This window comes from Sceloporus undulatus, chromosome 3 (assembly GCF_019175285.1).
Source record: "Sceloporus undulatus isolate JIND9_A2432 ecotype Alabama chromosome 3, SceUnd_v1.1, whole genome shotgun sequence".
Taxonomy (NCBI): Eukaryota; Metazoa; Chordata; class Lepidosauria; order Squamata; family Phrynosomatidae; genus Sceloporus; species Sceloporus undulatus.
In genome coordinates, this window is record NC_056524.1 from 194,780,053 (window position 1) to 194,797,352 (window position 17,300).

General features: G+C 37.9%; 1 protein-coding gene across 1 annotated transcript in view; it reads left to right on the top strand.

The window, feature by feature from the left end:
* Positions 1-16,803, top strand: part of ATE1 (arginyltransferase 1) — a 120,644-nt gene extending 103,841 nt beyond the window's left edge. The window contains 1 exon segment of the mRNA XM_042457572.1: positions 15,487-16,803. Coding sequence (XP_042313506.1) covers positions 15,487-15,665 — 179 coding nt within the window. The 3' untranslated portion in view covers positions 15,666-16,803.
* Positions 16,804-17,300: the final 497 nt, after the last annotated feature.

Consider the following 17,300-nt stretch of genomic DNA (forward strand, 5'->3'; position numbering starts at 1 on the left):
GGCCAGGAGAAGCTATCACGAGTACCTCCATTTTCTCTGGATTCAGACTGAGTCGGTTTTCCCTCATCCAGCCCATTACCGACTCCAGGCAGGCCACGAGAGGAGAGACGCCATCCTCAGTCACTGCATCAGTCGGAGACATAGAGAAGACTATTTGGGTGTCATCAGCGTACTGATAACCCCGCACCCCATGTCTCTGGATGATCTCTCCCAGTGGTTTCATGTAAATGTTGAAAAGCATGGGAGACAGAATGGCTCCTTGAGGGACCCCAGATATGAGGGCCCTCTTATCGGAGCACACGTCTCCCAGCTGCACCATCTGGAACCTCCCAGAGAGGTAGGATCGGAACCACTGGAGCGCAGTGCCCCCATTCCCACCTCTGCCAGGCGCTCCAGAAGGATACCATGGTCTATGGTATCGAAAGCCGCTGAGATGTCCAAGAGCACCAACAGGGACACACTTCCCCTGCCAATGCCCAGACGGAGATCATCGACCAAGGCGACCATGGCCGTCTCAACCCCATATGGCTGTGAAGACTGTATAGTGAAGAAAGCCAATAGGAAGAAAATCAACTCATTTGAAATGTGGTGCTGGGAAAGAGTGCTGTGAATACCATGAACTGCTAAAAAGATAAATAAATGGGTCCCAAAGCAAATCAAGCCTGTACTCACCTTAGCCAAGATGAATAAACTGAGACTGTCATACTTTGGCCACATCATGACAAGACATGACTTACTAGAAAAGGCAATAATGCTTGGTAAGATGGAAAGTAGTAGAAAAGGATGTCAATAGACTCAACCAAGGAAACCACGACCTTGAGCTTTCAAGACCTGAGCATGGCAGTTGACAATAGAGTGACTTGGAGGTCTCTCATTCATGGGGATCCAATCAGTCACAAAACAGTTGATGGCAATTAACAACAGCAACAGTGACACATATAGGAGATTATTTGAAGAGATGGGGAAGTTTATTCCATTTCATCATTGTATTTATATTGTTTAATTTATTAATATATTTATATCATACAATAAAAATTATTAGAAAGGGCTGAAAACATATTAAACTAATTAAAAGACTCTTTTTAAAAATAAAAATAAAATACAGTTCAAAACCATACGCATGTGTGGATCTGTACAAAACCAGTTTGACCCGAAAGGCTTTTATAAAACCATCATGTTATCACTTGGCACTGGAATGAAATCACTTTAGGCAGCAATCAAACTTCTAAGGAGAGGGCATTCATAACTTGTAACATTTCAGCATCATCAATTCATATATTTCCTGAGGGATATATGAATTAGAGCACAGGTTTATGGTATCACACAGGAGCTATGAAGGGTCATGTTTTTGCTTAAAATGTACTTTTAACAATTTCATTTTTAAACTCACCTCTTTTAGTGTGTGAACACTAGCTTGTTTGTTTTGTTTTTACATCATTTTGGCATGAACATGCATGAGTATTCATGTACAGAAGAAGATACTTAGTTTACTGAATAACTTGTCTCGGGGCAAAAAGTGCCCAGAGGCAGTCAAAGAGTTGTTTTACCTTATAAAATGAGAATAACTGTGCCCTTCTAATGAACAGTCTAAGGCTAGCCAGTATAATAGATAACCAATAAACCCAAGGTAGCAGCAATCTTGGAAGGGAAAAGAAAGGCAATATTAGCCTAAAGAATATGATAATTTGTATGTAAATCACTTGGAAATGATAAACTACATATAAAGAAATGTATATCCATCTCTGATGAATACACAAGCACAGACAAAATCTGAATTCAGACTTGTGTCCTGTGGTTTAAGGAAATTAAAACATAGCTACATGCTGAACAGCAGAAGGCCTGCTGTGAAGTACAGTCATTTGAGGTTTGTGTAGCTGCTGGTTTTAAGGAAGCAGTGCTCTCTTCCAGGGCCAGTTTCCTGCAAAACACCTCCTTACAGTTGTCAGTAAAATACACCCTTTAATTAAAATACAGTGAGTATAAACATCAGGTTAGACAGACAATGGTATGTTCTGTTTCACATGGAATGGCTTTCCCTAACAAGGCCTGTAGGTATCATTGTGTAATAGCTCATAATACATCCTGATACACTGCACAGTTTATAAAGCATTAGCCAGAGTTGGGTTGAGCACCCCAGAGGCCAGAGTTTATATTTTTCTCTCGGCAGATGTGAATAACTACTAGAAGGCTTCAACTTCTCTTGAATTTTCCATGGCAAAAGCATGTTTTAAAACTAACTTTTCTCCACACTGTTGGAAACAGGTGGGATAGAGCTATTTATTCTGTTGGCTGTACTAATTTTCCTTCTGAAAGATTCTTGATTAATCTTTATCTCTCTTCATCAAAAAAGGTTCTTTTAATATATGTTTTGAGGCATCACTGTAAGTCATCCAGAATGTTGTCTTGAAGAAGGGAGTGTTGGATTGGTGTATTTCTGACTTTTCAGTAAAGATGTATTTAAGGAACATCTGTAGGTTTAAACTGGACAGTTGGTTTTGTTCTCCCAGCATGTAAAAACATCTAAAGAGTAATAGAAACAAAAGAAGCAGCAAAGGAGCAGACATCATCCTAAGGAAGAGAGAGTACTGACAGTACTGTAGTATATCAGGTTCACAAAGCAGTAATCAATCCCTGTATTTCTGATTCAGGTCTTTCTATGGCCACACATGTAGCCAAAACAACATCATTCATAAACAGGAGGGAAATATGAGTAGACTCAGGATAAACCTTAGGTTTGTAGGAAAACCCTCCCTTTATAAAACCCTAAAAAATGATAAGTCCCACAAAAGAGAGTTTATTTTCTTTAATAACAGTGTGGATTCGTTGATTTTTAGTCCAGAACAGACCCTTTCAAAGCTCTGTTTGCATACTTAAGGACTGTACACCTTGATGATCTGGGGAACTCCCAAGAAGCATATTTAGGACTTTCAAGATGAAGAATTACCACACAATGATATTTCTCCATTGGAGCTTTGATCAAAGGTGTTAACATATGAGTTGAATGTTACAATTCTCTAATGGTGAGAGCCAGTATGATGTACTGGTTTGAGTACTGGATTAGGATTCTGGCAGAACAGATTTCGAATCCCCATTCAGCCATGGAAACCCCCTGGGTGATTTTGGGCAAGTTATACTGTCTCCACCTCATAGGAAGGCAATAGCAAACTACCTCTGAACCACTCTTGCCAAGAAAACTTTGTGACCGATTTGCCTTAGGGTTGTCATGTCAAAAATGACATTAATGCACATAGAGACAACAAGAGGTAAGTCAATAAGATCTTGCTAATTAACTGTTCTCTGGAAAAGCTTTTTTTATGGTTTTCTAGATGTGACCTCACAAAAACCCCACTCCCTTGAAAGGCCAAAGGAATATGGGAATTGAAAGAATGGTTATAAAACTTCTTTATAAAAATAAAATTACAGTGATAAAGATGCAAATAATGAAAATATCAAATATAAACCAGAGTAATTTTCTGTTGATTTCAGTCGTTTAATTTCCAAGTCTTATAAATGATCATGCATATCTAAATAATTTAAGAATTATTTTATTCTGGTTAGGTCATCCGCACAGGATTTCAAAGATGAGATGAGATAGATTAGGAGGGAAAGTAAGAAGGGGGGGATAAACAATATTAAGGTGTACTGCCATCGTGATAATTGATTGTAAAAAGCAGTAACTTGATAAAAGAAATAATGGTTGTGAAAAGTTTCCCCACAGTTACCATAGCTGTGATTAAAAGGCTCTCTCTTGCTCTACATTTTACATAGGGGGAAATTGCATTGATTATTCCCAGCAACTGCTTAGCTTTTTATATTTTGGAACTTACATCTGTTTTTAATTAACTTTATAAACACTTGAAGGCAATTGAAGTTCATAATCCAGCATGATCCTTGATAATAAAATATGTTTAAACAGTAGAGATAGTGCTAATGAGCTGTATCCAAACAAATTTGTCAACTCTGTTTCTGTTTTGTGAAGTAAAATGCTAATAGCTGGGTAAAATTTTGACCTTCTTGAAATAATTCTAGCAATGTGGCAAGATTTAGTAGAGAAAAAAAGACCATAATTATCTGAAGACTATAATTATCTGAAACATTAATGTTTACTTTTCAAGTACAAATATGTTAAAATGTACTAATGATTGGTCCTAACCCAAGTAAAAGTGTATATTTGTGTGTAAATGTGTTGGTTGTTAACTTTTGTAAGAGTTCAAATTCCTGCCAGCTTCTTTTTCTTGATCAGCCTTGCAAGAAAAAAATCACATGGAAACCAGCAGCAACATAATGTGTTCAATGTGTATACTTTCACAGGAATTACTCCAAAAGCATTTCTCGGGCAGCAAACTATGTGGAAAGGTCTAAAGATCACTTTAAAATTACAGAGCTCTGCATTCCATTGGGATGAAAGATGACTGACTGATTTCAGCCTAATGCTTCTAATGTGCATGCCTGCACAAGGATCATCCTAAGGCATTAAAGTCCTCGTACTGTATAGGGTGTGTGTGTGTGTGTGTCAGGAAAATTGTAATACATGTTTGTTTATGAAGGCATGTGCACCTAAAGCAAACCCATCCATATTAGTTCAGTAGGAATGAACGCCAGAAGCCACTTTTAATGTTTCACAAGGGGAACAGGAAAGGTGAGAGTAATTTCATCTTAATGCCATGAAATTGAATATGAGAGAAGAAGAATTGTTGTATTCAGCCAAGAAACAAGCTAGAATTAATTTCTCTATCTTAGAGGAAAAGAAAGCAAGACATCATGAAACTGAATTGTTTTATGCAGGACATGGTATATGAGGTGCTAAATGTTAACACATATTTTGATATGGGTAATATATATATTAAGAAATGTGATGTAGTGGTTAGAGCATTGGACTAGGACACTGGGAGACCAGGATTCAGTTCCCTACTGAGCCATGGAAACCCACTGGGTGACTTGGGCAAATCATACTCTCCTAGCCCCAGAAAACCTATGATAGGGTCACCATAGGTTGGAATTTGAAGGCACACAACAGCGATAACACAGTACATATACTTGTAGTCCTGCTACAGTGAGAGAGTGACTTATAGGGTTCATAAGTACTGTGGAGTGATAATATGATAGATCAACTTGTCTTTTGTCACTGGTAACACGTTAATCCTTCTGCTGGCCAAAACAGCATCCATCAGCAATTTTCTGCCATCGGTATGGACAATGCTTCCTTTTGTAAGAGTTAAATGCAGGGTTAGAAGACCAAAATCAACAGATTTTATATCAGTGAATTATGGAATGATTCTAATACTGTACAGGGCTGTGGACTGTAAAGACAGGAAACCCCAGCTACTGCTTCAAGACCACTATGTACTGGTGTATATAATGGTTTTTAAATAACACAGTGGTTGTGTACAGTGTGTGGGTTTCTATTATTCTTCTGCATGTTCTGAGCTGAGAAGGGCTGGCCTTTTAGATGTTTAAACAGGCAGTGTAGAAGTTTGCTTGATATTTTAGAATCCCAGCGATTTATGTATGAGAGAATACATTAAGAGCAACTCAGTTCCACTCTATCCCCAGATCCTTGGAGGTGTATGTAGATTGTAGTGTGGACAAGTACCCTGATTTTGTTCACTGCCACATCTTTTATCCCACACAATAAAAAGAAGCCAATGTTTCTTTTCTTTATTCTTGCATGCAGTAAGGTAGAAATAAGACAGCCAAGATAGAAACACAGTCTCCCTACCTCAACCACTGTATATAAATTATGAGTAGTGGCCGTCTTTTTTGCCTGGGGAGCAAAGTAGCTATTGGTATTTTGAAGGAGAATACAAATGGATTGATCTATATATATGGACCTGAGTGTGATAGGAGCAGATTTACCACCACCCCCCTTTTTCCTTCCCTCACAAACTATGTTCATTGGGGTACATTTTTATTTTGGATTTTTGAGGAACTTCAGGGTGAAGGAGAGATAGTACATAAATCAGTCTATACCTGACATAATGTGTTCATGTCAAAGGTGTGATGGAACAGAAATGGGAGTGGAACGTGGTACTAGCAGCCCATTCTGTCCCATCACACTTATCAAAACCCAGACCTTATCAAGTGTTGTTCAGTTTTTAAGCATGGGTTTCATATGGGGCAGCAATGCAAAGTCACTGCAGATCCATGGAAATGGGTTAGTGGACTTTTTGGAGTGACTGAAAGAACGCTTAAGAGAAAAAAAGCATTTAAAAGCATGTTTAACTGAAATGAAATTTACCATAAGGTTGCAGGGTTCTTTCTAATTCCCGTTGTGGAGTGTGAAATTGTTGTGAAACTTGATTTTGTTTTGTGTGTTTTTTTTTTTTTTGAAAATTTGCAGGAGAAATGCACCAAACTTTCTTGATTGTGCCCTATGTAAAAGCTGTACTTTCTTTCAATCCTACACTATAAGGAGTGTCTCGTGTTGGGAGAAAGGGGTATAGAAAAGATACCATATCATTGTGGTTAAAGATAGTGCACTTCCTTTTCAATCCTTTTGTTCCATGTGGTGCATAAAAGAACAAAAAAAAAATATTTTACAACAAAAATTACAAAAAGGTCACATATTTTGGAGAAGAGTCCTACAGTTGTGCTGTAGGGAGCAGAGAAAGCAATGTATTGTATTGATCGCTTGACAGCAATAATTTATAGGCTTGCAACTCCTGAGGGAAGCAGATAGAAAGCTATCTCCAAAAGTATATGCTTCTAGTTCACTACCCTCTGTATCAGTTGGGAGGTTCCTTTCAGAAAGCTTACAGACCTTTAGTCTCCATTCCTCAGTAGGCAACCAGTCATAGACTCCAAAGTCTTTGAAATCAGTGAGCTGTTTAAATATAAAATAAAAACATTTTCTCTGTTGTAAAGGTTATAACTAAAATGTTAAATGTAAACTAGAAATATTTTTATACTTTGTAGTGTGATGGGATGCAGATGTGAAATGATCAGCAGCTGCAAACTTGTTAAACTAATATTGACAGATCCAGTGGGGTGGTTCTCAAAGAGAAATTTTGGTTCCATTTCTTCTTATAGCTGAAAGTTGTATCTTTCTCGTTTGTCTTAACAGTTCCTTCTTTAAAGAGCAGCAGAACCCATTTGATTTTTATGTTTTGGTAAATCAGTTAAAACCATCCTAATTATGGCTTAAAGTGAATAAAGCAGGTATTTTTCTCTTTCTACTGACTTTTGCAATAGAGCAGTAGATGGTTTCAAACTGACCAAATTACTTTTGCTGTTACATTGACAAAAGTTCCTGCACTTAATAAAAGCAAAACATATATCTGAGATTACTTGCGTGTGACTTAAAGCTACTCTAAAAAGGCTGCTTTTCATAGGCAATATAAATCATACTTTGATAAGTAGGTTTTTGATCATACGGTTTATTTCTAAATGTGCATTTCTGTGGAGTACTATTATAAAATTCCTGTGTGTCTTTCTGAAGGATTTTTAAAAATAGCTCTGCCTTTAACACTGAGCCTGTGTGGCGTAGTGTTTTGAGTGCTGGACTCTGGAGATCAGGGTTCAATCCCAGCTCAGCCATAAAGCCCACTGGATGACCTTGGGCAAACCACACTCTCTTGGCCTCAGGAAGGCAGTAGCACACCTCCTCTGAATAAATCTTTTTCCAGAGAATCCCATGATAGGGTCACCTTAGGGTCGTCCTAAGAGAGAAACAATTTGTAGGTGTACAACAACGAACCTTTAACATTATTGGTAAAAGATGAACTTCAGTAGTTCCATGATGCATGACAAGTGTGAAGGCAGTACTCACCATTGTATTCTATAAGCAGATAGTTCACTTGGTTTATCAATATAATTGAATGTAATACTCTGTTATTACAGTTTCTTGTAAACATTGTTACAAAGTTCTACCTGCCATGGTATCACTTTGCATCAGTTCTCAATTGAACCATCCTTCATTTTGTCTAGCATAGGCCAGAGCTTCTCAGGCTTCCTGATTTGGGGGGGGGGGGGGGGGGAGTGCTGTCCCCCCCCCCCCCCCCGGTGTGCCAAGGACTGATGCCATAATTGTGCCCATTGGCTACAGCTTGCTTGCTTGCCTGCCTTTTCTCCCTCCCTGCCTTCCTAGAAACACTCTGAACTGCCAGTTCTTGGACCAGCACTGATCTAGGAACCACCATTTTCAGTACTGGCATAAGCATAAGACCAACAGATAAGAGGCTTAGACATTATTATATAAATATATAGTAAACTTTATCATTTAACATTAAGTTGAACTGTACAAGTATGGGTTACAATATTTTAATGAGATTAGATTAATCATTCCTGTTGCAACTGTGTTTGAGACCAACTGGAAGGCTGTAGGGCTATTCCCTGTCTAAACAATCAGCTATTTCCCCATCACGTTCCACACCAGTTAACTCACACACTGAGCAGTCCTTGCATACTGTGCTTCATGGAACTGTGGAACCTTACAGGAACCCTCCTTGACTTTTCTCTTCAATCTTCACACTCCAGTTTCCTCGGATCTCTGCCAGCAAAGGCCACATAAACTTCCCCTTTTCCCAAAGGCTGCCACAGGGGCTTGTATTTTCCTCATCCTCTACTTCAGCTTTGCTGCAATCCATTTCAAGTTCCTGGATGCCTCTTTTGTCATTGCTACTACTAGTGCCACCTTTGCTATCACTTCCAGGTGACCTAAGCTTTTGTACTCCCTTCCTTCTTCAGATCAAGAACTCTCTTCAAATCTCCCAAAACTGGTCTGTATTATCAGCCAGGCTACTAAAGAACAGCAAATTCAAATAAATCCAATTTCTGTCAGACCATCTTGCCTTCCACTTGACACCACAAACATCTTGGAATGTAGAGAAACCCACTAATCAAATTTAAGGAGTTTGGACTCATCCTCATAACATAAATACCTGAACCCTACTTGGAGTCATAGAATCTCAGAGTTGGAAGGGACTGCAAGGACAATGTTGCCCAAACCTGTGCCATGCTGAAACACACAGTTAAAGTACTAAAGAACACCCATCCAATCTCGGCTCAAAGACATCCAAAGCTACCACCCTCCGAGGCAATCTATGTCAGATGGTTTCACAGTAAAAAACAAAAACAAAATAAAGTTCTTCCTTATGTTTAGGTGGAATCTCTTCTAATTTGAATCCGCTGATTAGTTTTCTAGGTTCTTGAGCAGTAGAAAATAGGTTCACTCCAGCTTCTACCTGACATCCCTTCAGATATTTAAAGATAGTTATCATGTCATCTCTCAGTCCTCTCTTCTCCAAGGTATACATACAAAGCTTCCTAAGTTATTCCTCATAGAGCTCACTTTCCAGAGCTTGGATCATCTTGGCTGCTTTTCTGTGGACACAATTCAAGCTTGTCATTTCCTTGAACTGTTTTTTATTATTATTTATTTACTTTATTTTATGCCGCCTTTCTCCCAGGCCAAGACCCAAGGTGGCACCCATAGTTCTGTGGTGCCCAGAACTAGACACAGTATTCCAGGTAAAGTTTGATCAAAGCAGAATAGAGTGGGACTACTATTTCCCTTGATCTAGACACTAAATTCCTGTTGATACTTTCCCACCTCTGTCCTCATTGGAAGATAATTCTGGTTTAAAGTCAGGGAACACTTTAGGGTAAACAGTGTATCTCTAACTGAAGTGAACCATGCAGTTTTTTTCCTCTGTGTGATTAACACTTTCATATCATTAAAAACAAACTTAAAAGTATTTCCATTCCCCTAAACAGCAATCTCTTCAGTATTGCATATCTGGTAACTTCATTCTAAAATTCTCTTATCAGCATACAATATAATTGTGCTTACGAGTTATACCTCAGGTATGTGCCCAGCCTTTTTTTCCAGAGAGAATACTAGTTTGGTAGACCAAGTGATAATCTTTTGATTATTTACCATACATATTTTAGCTAGGAAGGTTCTGATTTCAACAATGTATAGTTTTTCTCTCTGTCTAATGGAAAAAGATATATGCATAATTTCATGTTCAATCAGTGGCACAAAATTGTAGCTAGTTATAGAGAAAGTTAAGGTAAATTAAGTAAGGGCTGCGTACAGCAGCATCTAGTACAGGAAATGTAATCTTGGTCCAGAAAGGAATGTTCTTCCAGTATCAGATTTCAGTGTTCAATAAAAGGAATGAGATTGAAAAATAATGAGCAGTCCTGAAATAAATTCTCTGTGTGGGTGTTTGTTTAAAGATACGAGCTGGTGCCAGAACTGTTCAGGTTGCAACTAATATTTTGCCTAAAGGTGTTGTAAATATAAGGCTTCCACTTCCCTTTAAGAAGTTAACCACACTTTATGGTTATGTCCCATCATGGAGCTGAACTTGAAGACACAATCATTTGCAAAGTTTCCCCAAAGAATAGCAATGGCAATTGACAGTGGGTAGAGCTAGCAACAGGGGGGTGGGTAGAATGGTAGAGAAATGCTGACTACACTTCCAAAGGCTAATGGGTTTTAAAAAAAAAACCAACCCTGTGAACAGCTAAATCAGTGTTTGTGACTTGGTTTTGTGTAAAGTAAGTGCCAGAGATTGATAATGGAGAATAAGGTTTGAGTGTACTGTGCATCATGAAACATTGATTCTTTGCATTATTCTATACAACAGGAATAGCCATTGGTCAGTCTAGAATTACAATGCTTATTGTACAGATATCAGCACTTAGGGAGCCTGAGAAAGTTCATGTGGAAACAGTTATTTGCAGTGTTACATCTAATAACAAAAGGATTGGAGAATGTCAGTATCTTCTTGAGTCTGAACTCTTCATACCAACAGATGCCAAAGCTCTTTATCATGCAGATGTTTTTCCAACTGCAAGAGAAACTGTTGCCCAGTAACTTTCAGCTGCCTGATAACTTCCTGCAAGTGATCCAAGTGTTTGGTCCTTTGCACCTTGCTGTTAAGTTTGCTTACACAATACAGGTTGAGTATCCCTTTTCTGGAATTCTGGGGGAGGGGGAATGCCAAAAACCAAAATTGTCCACATGAGTGGCTGAAATAGCGATGCATTTGCTTTCTGGTGGTTCAGTGTGAACACAAACATTGGCTGTTGCCACAGAGAGTCCTCTTCCCCCCTCTGTCAGTTGTTTGTGATCTGGCACAAGTTCTTTTATTACTGTTTTAATGGTATTGTTTTTATAAATTGTAATGAATATTGCTGTTAACCGCCCTGATGTTTCAAAGGGCGGTATATAAATAAAGTTATTTATTTATTTTATTTATAAAGCAGTTTAACACCACTTTAACTGCTATGATTCAATGCTATGAAATTCTGGGGTTTGTAGTTTGGTGGGCTTCTATGAAAGGGAAGGCTAAATAGCTCACAAAACTATAAATGCCAGAATTCTGTAACATTTAGTCATGGCAGTTAAAGTGATGTCAAACTATCGTATATACTCATGTATAAGTCGAGGGCAGGTTTTGGGGCCAAAATTTTGGATTTTGATGTGACCCTTAGATAAGTCGAGGGTAAAACTTAGGGATATGTAACAAAGGATCTAAAAGATGAAGCAAAAGAAAACAGTGCCAGAGAACTAGCAGTGATTAATTTCTGTAACTTTATAACTTTCCATAAATTTTATATTTTACAACTCTTTTGAGTGCAAGTTTGATCATGTAGTAAAGCACCAACTTCACATTTTTTAAAAAAGAAGACTCATTGCAAAGCAACATCATAATATCCTGTTTAACATAAGAATTGTCTTTACATTGAACTGAAACAAACAGTTTGATCAAGAATGGAATGTACATAGTTGGGTCATGCTACAACATCTTCTGAATACATTTTTAACTAGAAGTATATTTTAATGAAACCAATAACATGCTTCAATGGGTTATTACAGTTTAAAAGTTTGCACACTGGTTGACCCTGCTGAAATCACAAGGACTGCAATCGCAAAAGAGGTGAATAGACAATCCCCAAGGCTCATAAGTTTCCAGGAAGCTTTTCAGTACTCTTTTTTAAACTATAACTTTGCCTGATTTTAACGCAGAAAACTACTAAACAAACCTCTATCACCGCTCTGTTTCTCTTGCCATTCCTTCGGCTTTTGCCAGAAAAAAAGCCTTGCAAAGGAGGTTTGGGATAGAAGGCTGATCTGGTGAGTTTAAGTGATCAATGATACTTGCTGAAATGAAATACTGAGTGTAGTTTCTAAATATCCTGAGTACTTCCATACCTCTACATGACAGCTACAGGAAAAGAGATTCCACCTCAACTTTAGGGGAAACTTCCTGACAGTAAAAGCTATTAGATGTAGAACATACTCCTTTGAAGTGTGGTGGAGCCTCCTTCTTTGGAGATTTTTAAACAGATGCTGGATGGCTATCTGTCAGGTATACTTTGATTGGGAGTTCCTGCATGGCAGGGGTTGGACTGGATGGCCTTGTGGTCTCTCCCAACTCGATGATTCCCCCCATTTCTCTTTCTCTCTTGCCTTCCTCCTGATCCCATCTTTGCAAAGGAAGTTTTGGATGCAAAGCTGATCTCTCCCCATTTCTTTCTCTCTTGCCTTCCTCCTGATCCTAGCTTTGCAAATAAGGTTTTGGATGCAAAGCTGATCTCTCCCCATTTCTTTCTCTCTTGCCTTCCTCCTGATCTCAGCTTTGCAAATGAGGTTTTGGATGCAAAGTTGATCTCCCCCCATTTCTTTCTCTTGCCTTCCTCCTGATCCTAGCTTTGCAAAGGAGGTTTTGGATGCAAAGCTGATCTCCCCCCATTTCTCTTTTCTCTCTTGCCTTCCTCCCGAACCCAGCTTTGCAAAGGAGGTTTGAACTCTCTCTTTTTCTCCCGGTTTTGGCGATCCCAGCCTTGGAAAGGGGGATTACCATATTGACCCTTATATACGTCTACTCTGGGATTTTGAAGCTCATTTTGAGGCATAAATTTTTCGACTTATAGTTGAGTATATACGGTATACTTTATTTGTGCAGAGTGGTGGCAGCCTTTGTTCCTTGGACAAAATTATTAATAATATTACACATAAAATTACCTTCAGGCTATGTGCATAAGGTATATACAAATAAATAAATAAATAAATAACTGATTTATTTTTACCCCACTTCTCTGACACAAGGACAATCGAAGCAGTGAAAAACATCACATCTTACCAAATTTTCACTTTAATCACATGAAGCTATGTACATGTAAATACGTTTAAGCTGTGCATACGATATTTTGTAGGTATAATTTTAATTTTGCTAGTTGTTTTTGTCACAACTATTACTATTACATTCAGTGATATACTGTTACGATTTATGAGTAATGTGAATAACATTACCAAAAAAACAACAACCCATTACTAAGGATTGTGTATGGTGTGGTATGGTCACATGGAGGAGTGACACCATGAGTTACCACACCAAGTAACATCAACCCTAGTGATGCCATTGAACATGGGTCCAAGATATCTCATTATGGATAAGGGAGACTCAACCTGTACCATAGTCTTACAAACAGCAGTCTGAATTCTATTTGTTAGTCATCATGATAGAATAGCATGGAATAATAATAATTGAATTGATTCAGTGGGTCTGTTCTAGTTGAGATTTACAATAAGAATCAGGCCAGCGTGTGCCTGTCTGTCTGTCTGTCTGTCTGTCTGTCTGTCTCTCTCTCTCTCTCTCTCTCTCTCTCACACACACACACACACACACACTACATGGATGAGTATAATATTTAATACTACACCTTAATTTCTTAAGGCACAGTAAAGTTCCAGTGATGATGATAGGAAAATAAAATAGGAATAAAAAAATACATTTTCTAGACTGAACTGAGTTTTGTGAAAAGCAATAGCAAAGTACTCAAACCAAGAAACCAGATATAGAAAAGCAAGTTAGTTTTTCTTTCCAAACTACAGTTTAGCTATTCACAGACCTTACTTGTTTATTCTTACTTTGTGCTGTGAGACAATTTACTTTTTATGTATGATTATTTTTCCCCCTAAAACCTAAAATGCTTGCATGAATGTCAAAGAAAGCATTTCTTTCCACTGGTCAGTTTAAACAGGAAATATGTGTCAACATGAGATGTATATAGTTAAGAAAAACACTTAGTGTTTTCTTTTCAAAATTTAACAGTCTTCTACCATAAGAATCCAGCTCAGGAGATAGACATTTCTAGGTTGTCTGTATAGGGCTTTATAAGTCATAACCAACATTTTGAATTGTACCCAAAAATAAACCAATAGCCAGTGAAGTTGTTTCAACAAGGGAGTTCCATGTTCCTTTTAACCATCCCTGGTCAGCAGTCTACCAGCAGAATTTTCAAAGACAGACCAAATCCAAGACATCTCACTGGAAGAACAGTATGGTTTTTGAAACATTGCACGAATGCAATAGTAGAATGGCATATTAGAAAGTCCACTTTCCTTGGTAATAATGGAGAGTGAGTTCAAATGACAGTAGTAATATAAAATCATGATATACATTTCAACCAACAGTTGAGCCTCCTTCTTTAGATGCATGTTAGGAAGTAGGCTCATAAAAGCTCATGCTACCAGCTTCTTTCTTTCAGTTAGTCTCAGTGGTGCCATAAGATACCTTTGTATACTGATTTCTCCAGACTAGCATCTTCTGAAGATGCCAGCCACAGATGCTGGCAAAACGTCAGGAATAAACTCTTCTAGAACATGACCACATAGCCTGAAACCCCCCCAAAAATCCATTTCTTTAACATTTTACAGATGGCACACTTTCTGAAATAAGTGTTCTGTGCAATTTATTATTCCCTATTACAGTGGGTCCTTGGTATCCACTGGAGTTTGGTTCCAGGACTCCTCGTGGATACCAAAATCTGTGGATGCTCAAGTCCCATTAAAAACAATAGCAGAGTAAGATAGTGTCCCTTGTATAAAATGGGAAAAATCAAGGTTTGCTTTTTGGCATTTATATATTTTTAAATTATTGTCAAACTGGATGCTTGAATCCCTTGAATAATAATAATATCCATGGATAAAAAATCCATGGATATGAAGGGCTGACTGTACCATGTATGGATGTAAGAGCTGGACAGTTAAGAAAGAAGACAGGAAGAAAATCCATTCATTTGAGATGTGGTGCTGGAGAAGATTGTTGAGGATCCCATGGACAGCCAAAAGGACAAGCAAATGAGTAATAGAGCAGATCAAGCCAGAGATCTCCCTGGAAGCCAAGATGACAAAACGTAGGCTGTCATACTTTGAGCACATCATGAGAAGGGAGGACTCACTGGAAAAAAGAATAATGCTAGGAAAGGTGGAAGAAAGTATAAAGGAAGGAAGGCCACATGCTAGATGGGTGGACTCTATTAAGGAGATCACAGGCAGGGGTTTACAGGACCTAAGCAGAGCAGTGGAGGAAAGGGAGTCTTGGAGATGTCTCACCCACAGGGTCACCTTGAGTCAAGGGCAGTTTATAGCAACAACAACAAAAATTATTATTACCACTAATATCAGAAATAACAACAAAACATCATGTGCTTCTTGTTCATATGGACATGTGAATGTTCTCTTTACAGGTGATGAAGGGAATGTGAAGGACCTAGATCAAGTTCGGATTCTCCATAAGAGAACAACCATGCCTTACAGTGTGTATAAAAGAAGGCGGAAGGGACTGAGTGATGAAGAAAGTGTTCGGCAATACGCAACTCTAGTGGGACAAGGATGTTCAGAACGAATGCTGCTCTTTAGAAGCTGAAACGTTCCTTCTGTGGGTGTTTTCTGGAACCCTTATTGCACTACTAGTGGATTATATAACCTTGCAGGATTTGTGTTGATCTGCTTATTGAAAATACACATTAAGTATCTCTTTATGCTTAAAAGAGATTAATATGTTGCTATATCTTAAAAAACAAATAGCATTTTTAACATTTTACATCAGAGATCTAGTAGAATATAACAATCCTGTGTTCTTTTTTGGACTGATTTCTTCCTTACATTCTGTAAAATGTGCATGGTGTGAACTGATAGGTACATATATTTTTCTGAAGGGCCTTGAAGATAATCCATTAGGGAGAATATTTAAAGTTGCCTGGGTGCTAAAATGTGTGACACCTGTAGTGAAATCTATACAATGCCCCAAATTTTGTATTACAGGAAGATAAAATGTGCAGATGCATGCAAGCATTATTTCAGAACCTAGTGAAACTAGGCTTCTTGGAATTAAGCTTGTATTTGTCCTACTGAATCCAGTAGACTTGGCTTATACAGTAGAAGGAATGGGAACCATGCAGCCCTCCAGATGTTGTGGATCTGGACGTCTCAGCACCTCTGGCCATCATAGCCAGTGATTAGGAATGTTGTGAATTACAGTCCAACAACATCTGGAAGGCTGTGATATGACATCAAATAAAGCCATCAAATGTCATTCTATGCACTGTAGCTTTTTAGGCTTTCACTGCAGTTCTTCTCATGTTTGTTTAATGTCTTGAATTATTGGGGGGGGGATTTAGGAGATTTTTAAAGTTGATTTTTGTAGCTAAATTGATACATTGGGAATGATTGGAATTAAAGCCAAGGATAGGTTTATGGTTAAGCTACCAAAGAGATTCATTTAAATAAGACAGTGGGCTGAAGTTACATCTTGATGTATATCACAGTTTTGCATTATATATATATCTCTGTGTTTGTGTGTTTTGATATTCTTAATACCTGTTTTTGTTTATTGCAAAATCTTGAAATTCCATTTCAAAAAAACAAGTTAGTCTGATGTAACAGAATATTGTTTTCCCATATTGAAAACACAGTTGTAGAGCTATCTAACCAGCATTGTCAATGTCACATGTTAGCTTTCCAAATTTCATTAAAATTGCAAAACACACAGCTGTAAACCTCAACATGTATTATGTGTAAATCTGTGTGCTGTCAATATTTCTGTTACTGTCTGACACATCAAGCAAGAAGAAATCACTAATGCTACATTTCTAGTTAAAATAGTACTCTTCACTGAGTTACAACAAATTTCTGCTTTGCTAAACATGTTGTTTTCAGTTTTCACAGTACCGGTTACTGTTGGAGACGAAGTGAAAAGGAGATACTTTTCCTCTCTTCTCTCCCCAAAAGTGGTTGGAATGATCTTAGCAGGAAGAAAATCACTCCCTGCTTGGATCAGGATTACTTATTGGACCTTGAAGTTTGGAAAATGTTAATTAATTGGTTAGATTATTGATTTGATAAATTATGTATATCTCGACTGACAATGAAGATTTCTTGACTGATACTGATGTTAATCCTACACTTTTAACAAAAATAACTATTTTGCTTATATTGATTTATTGAGATGGAGTGGTATGTGCTCCCTCTCTTTTTTCTCTCTGCTAGACACAGCAGAAAT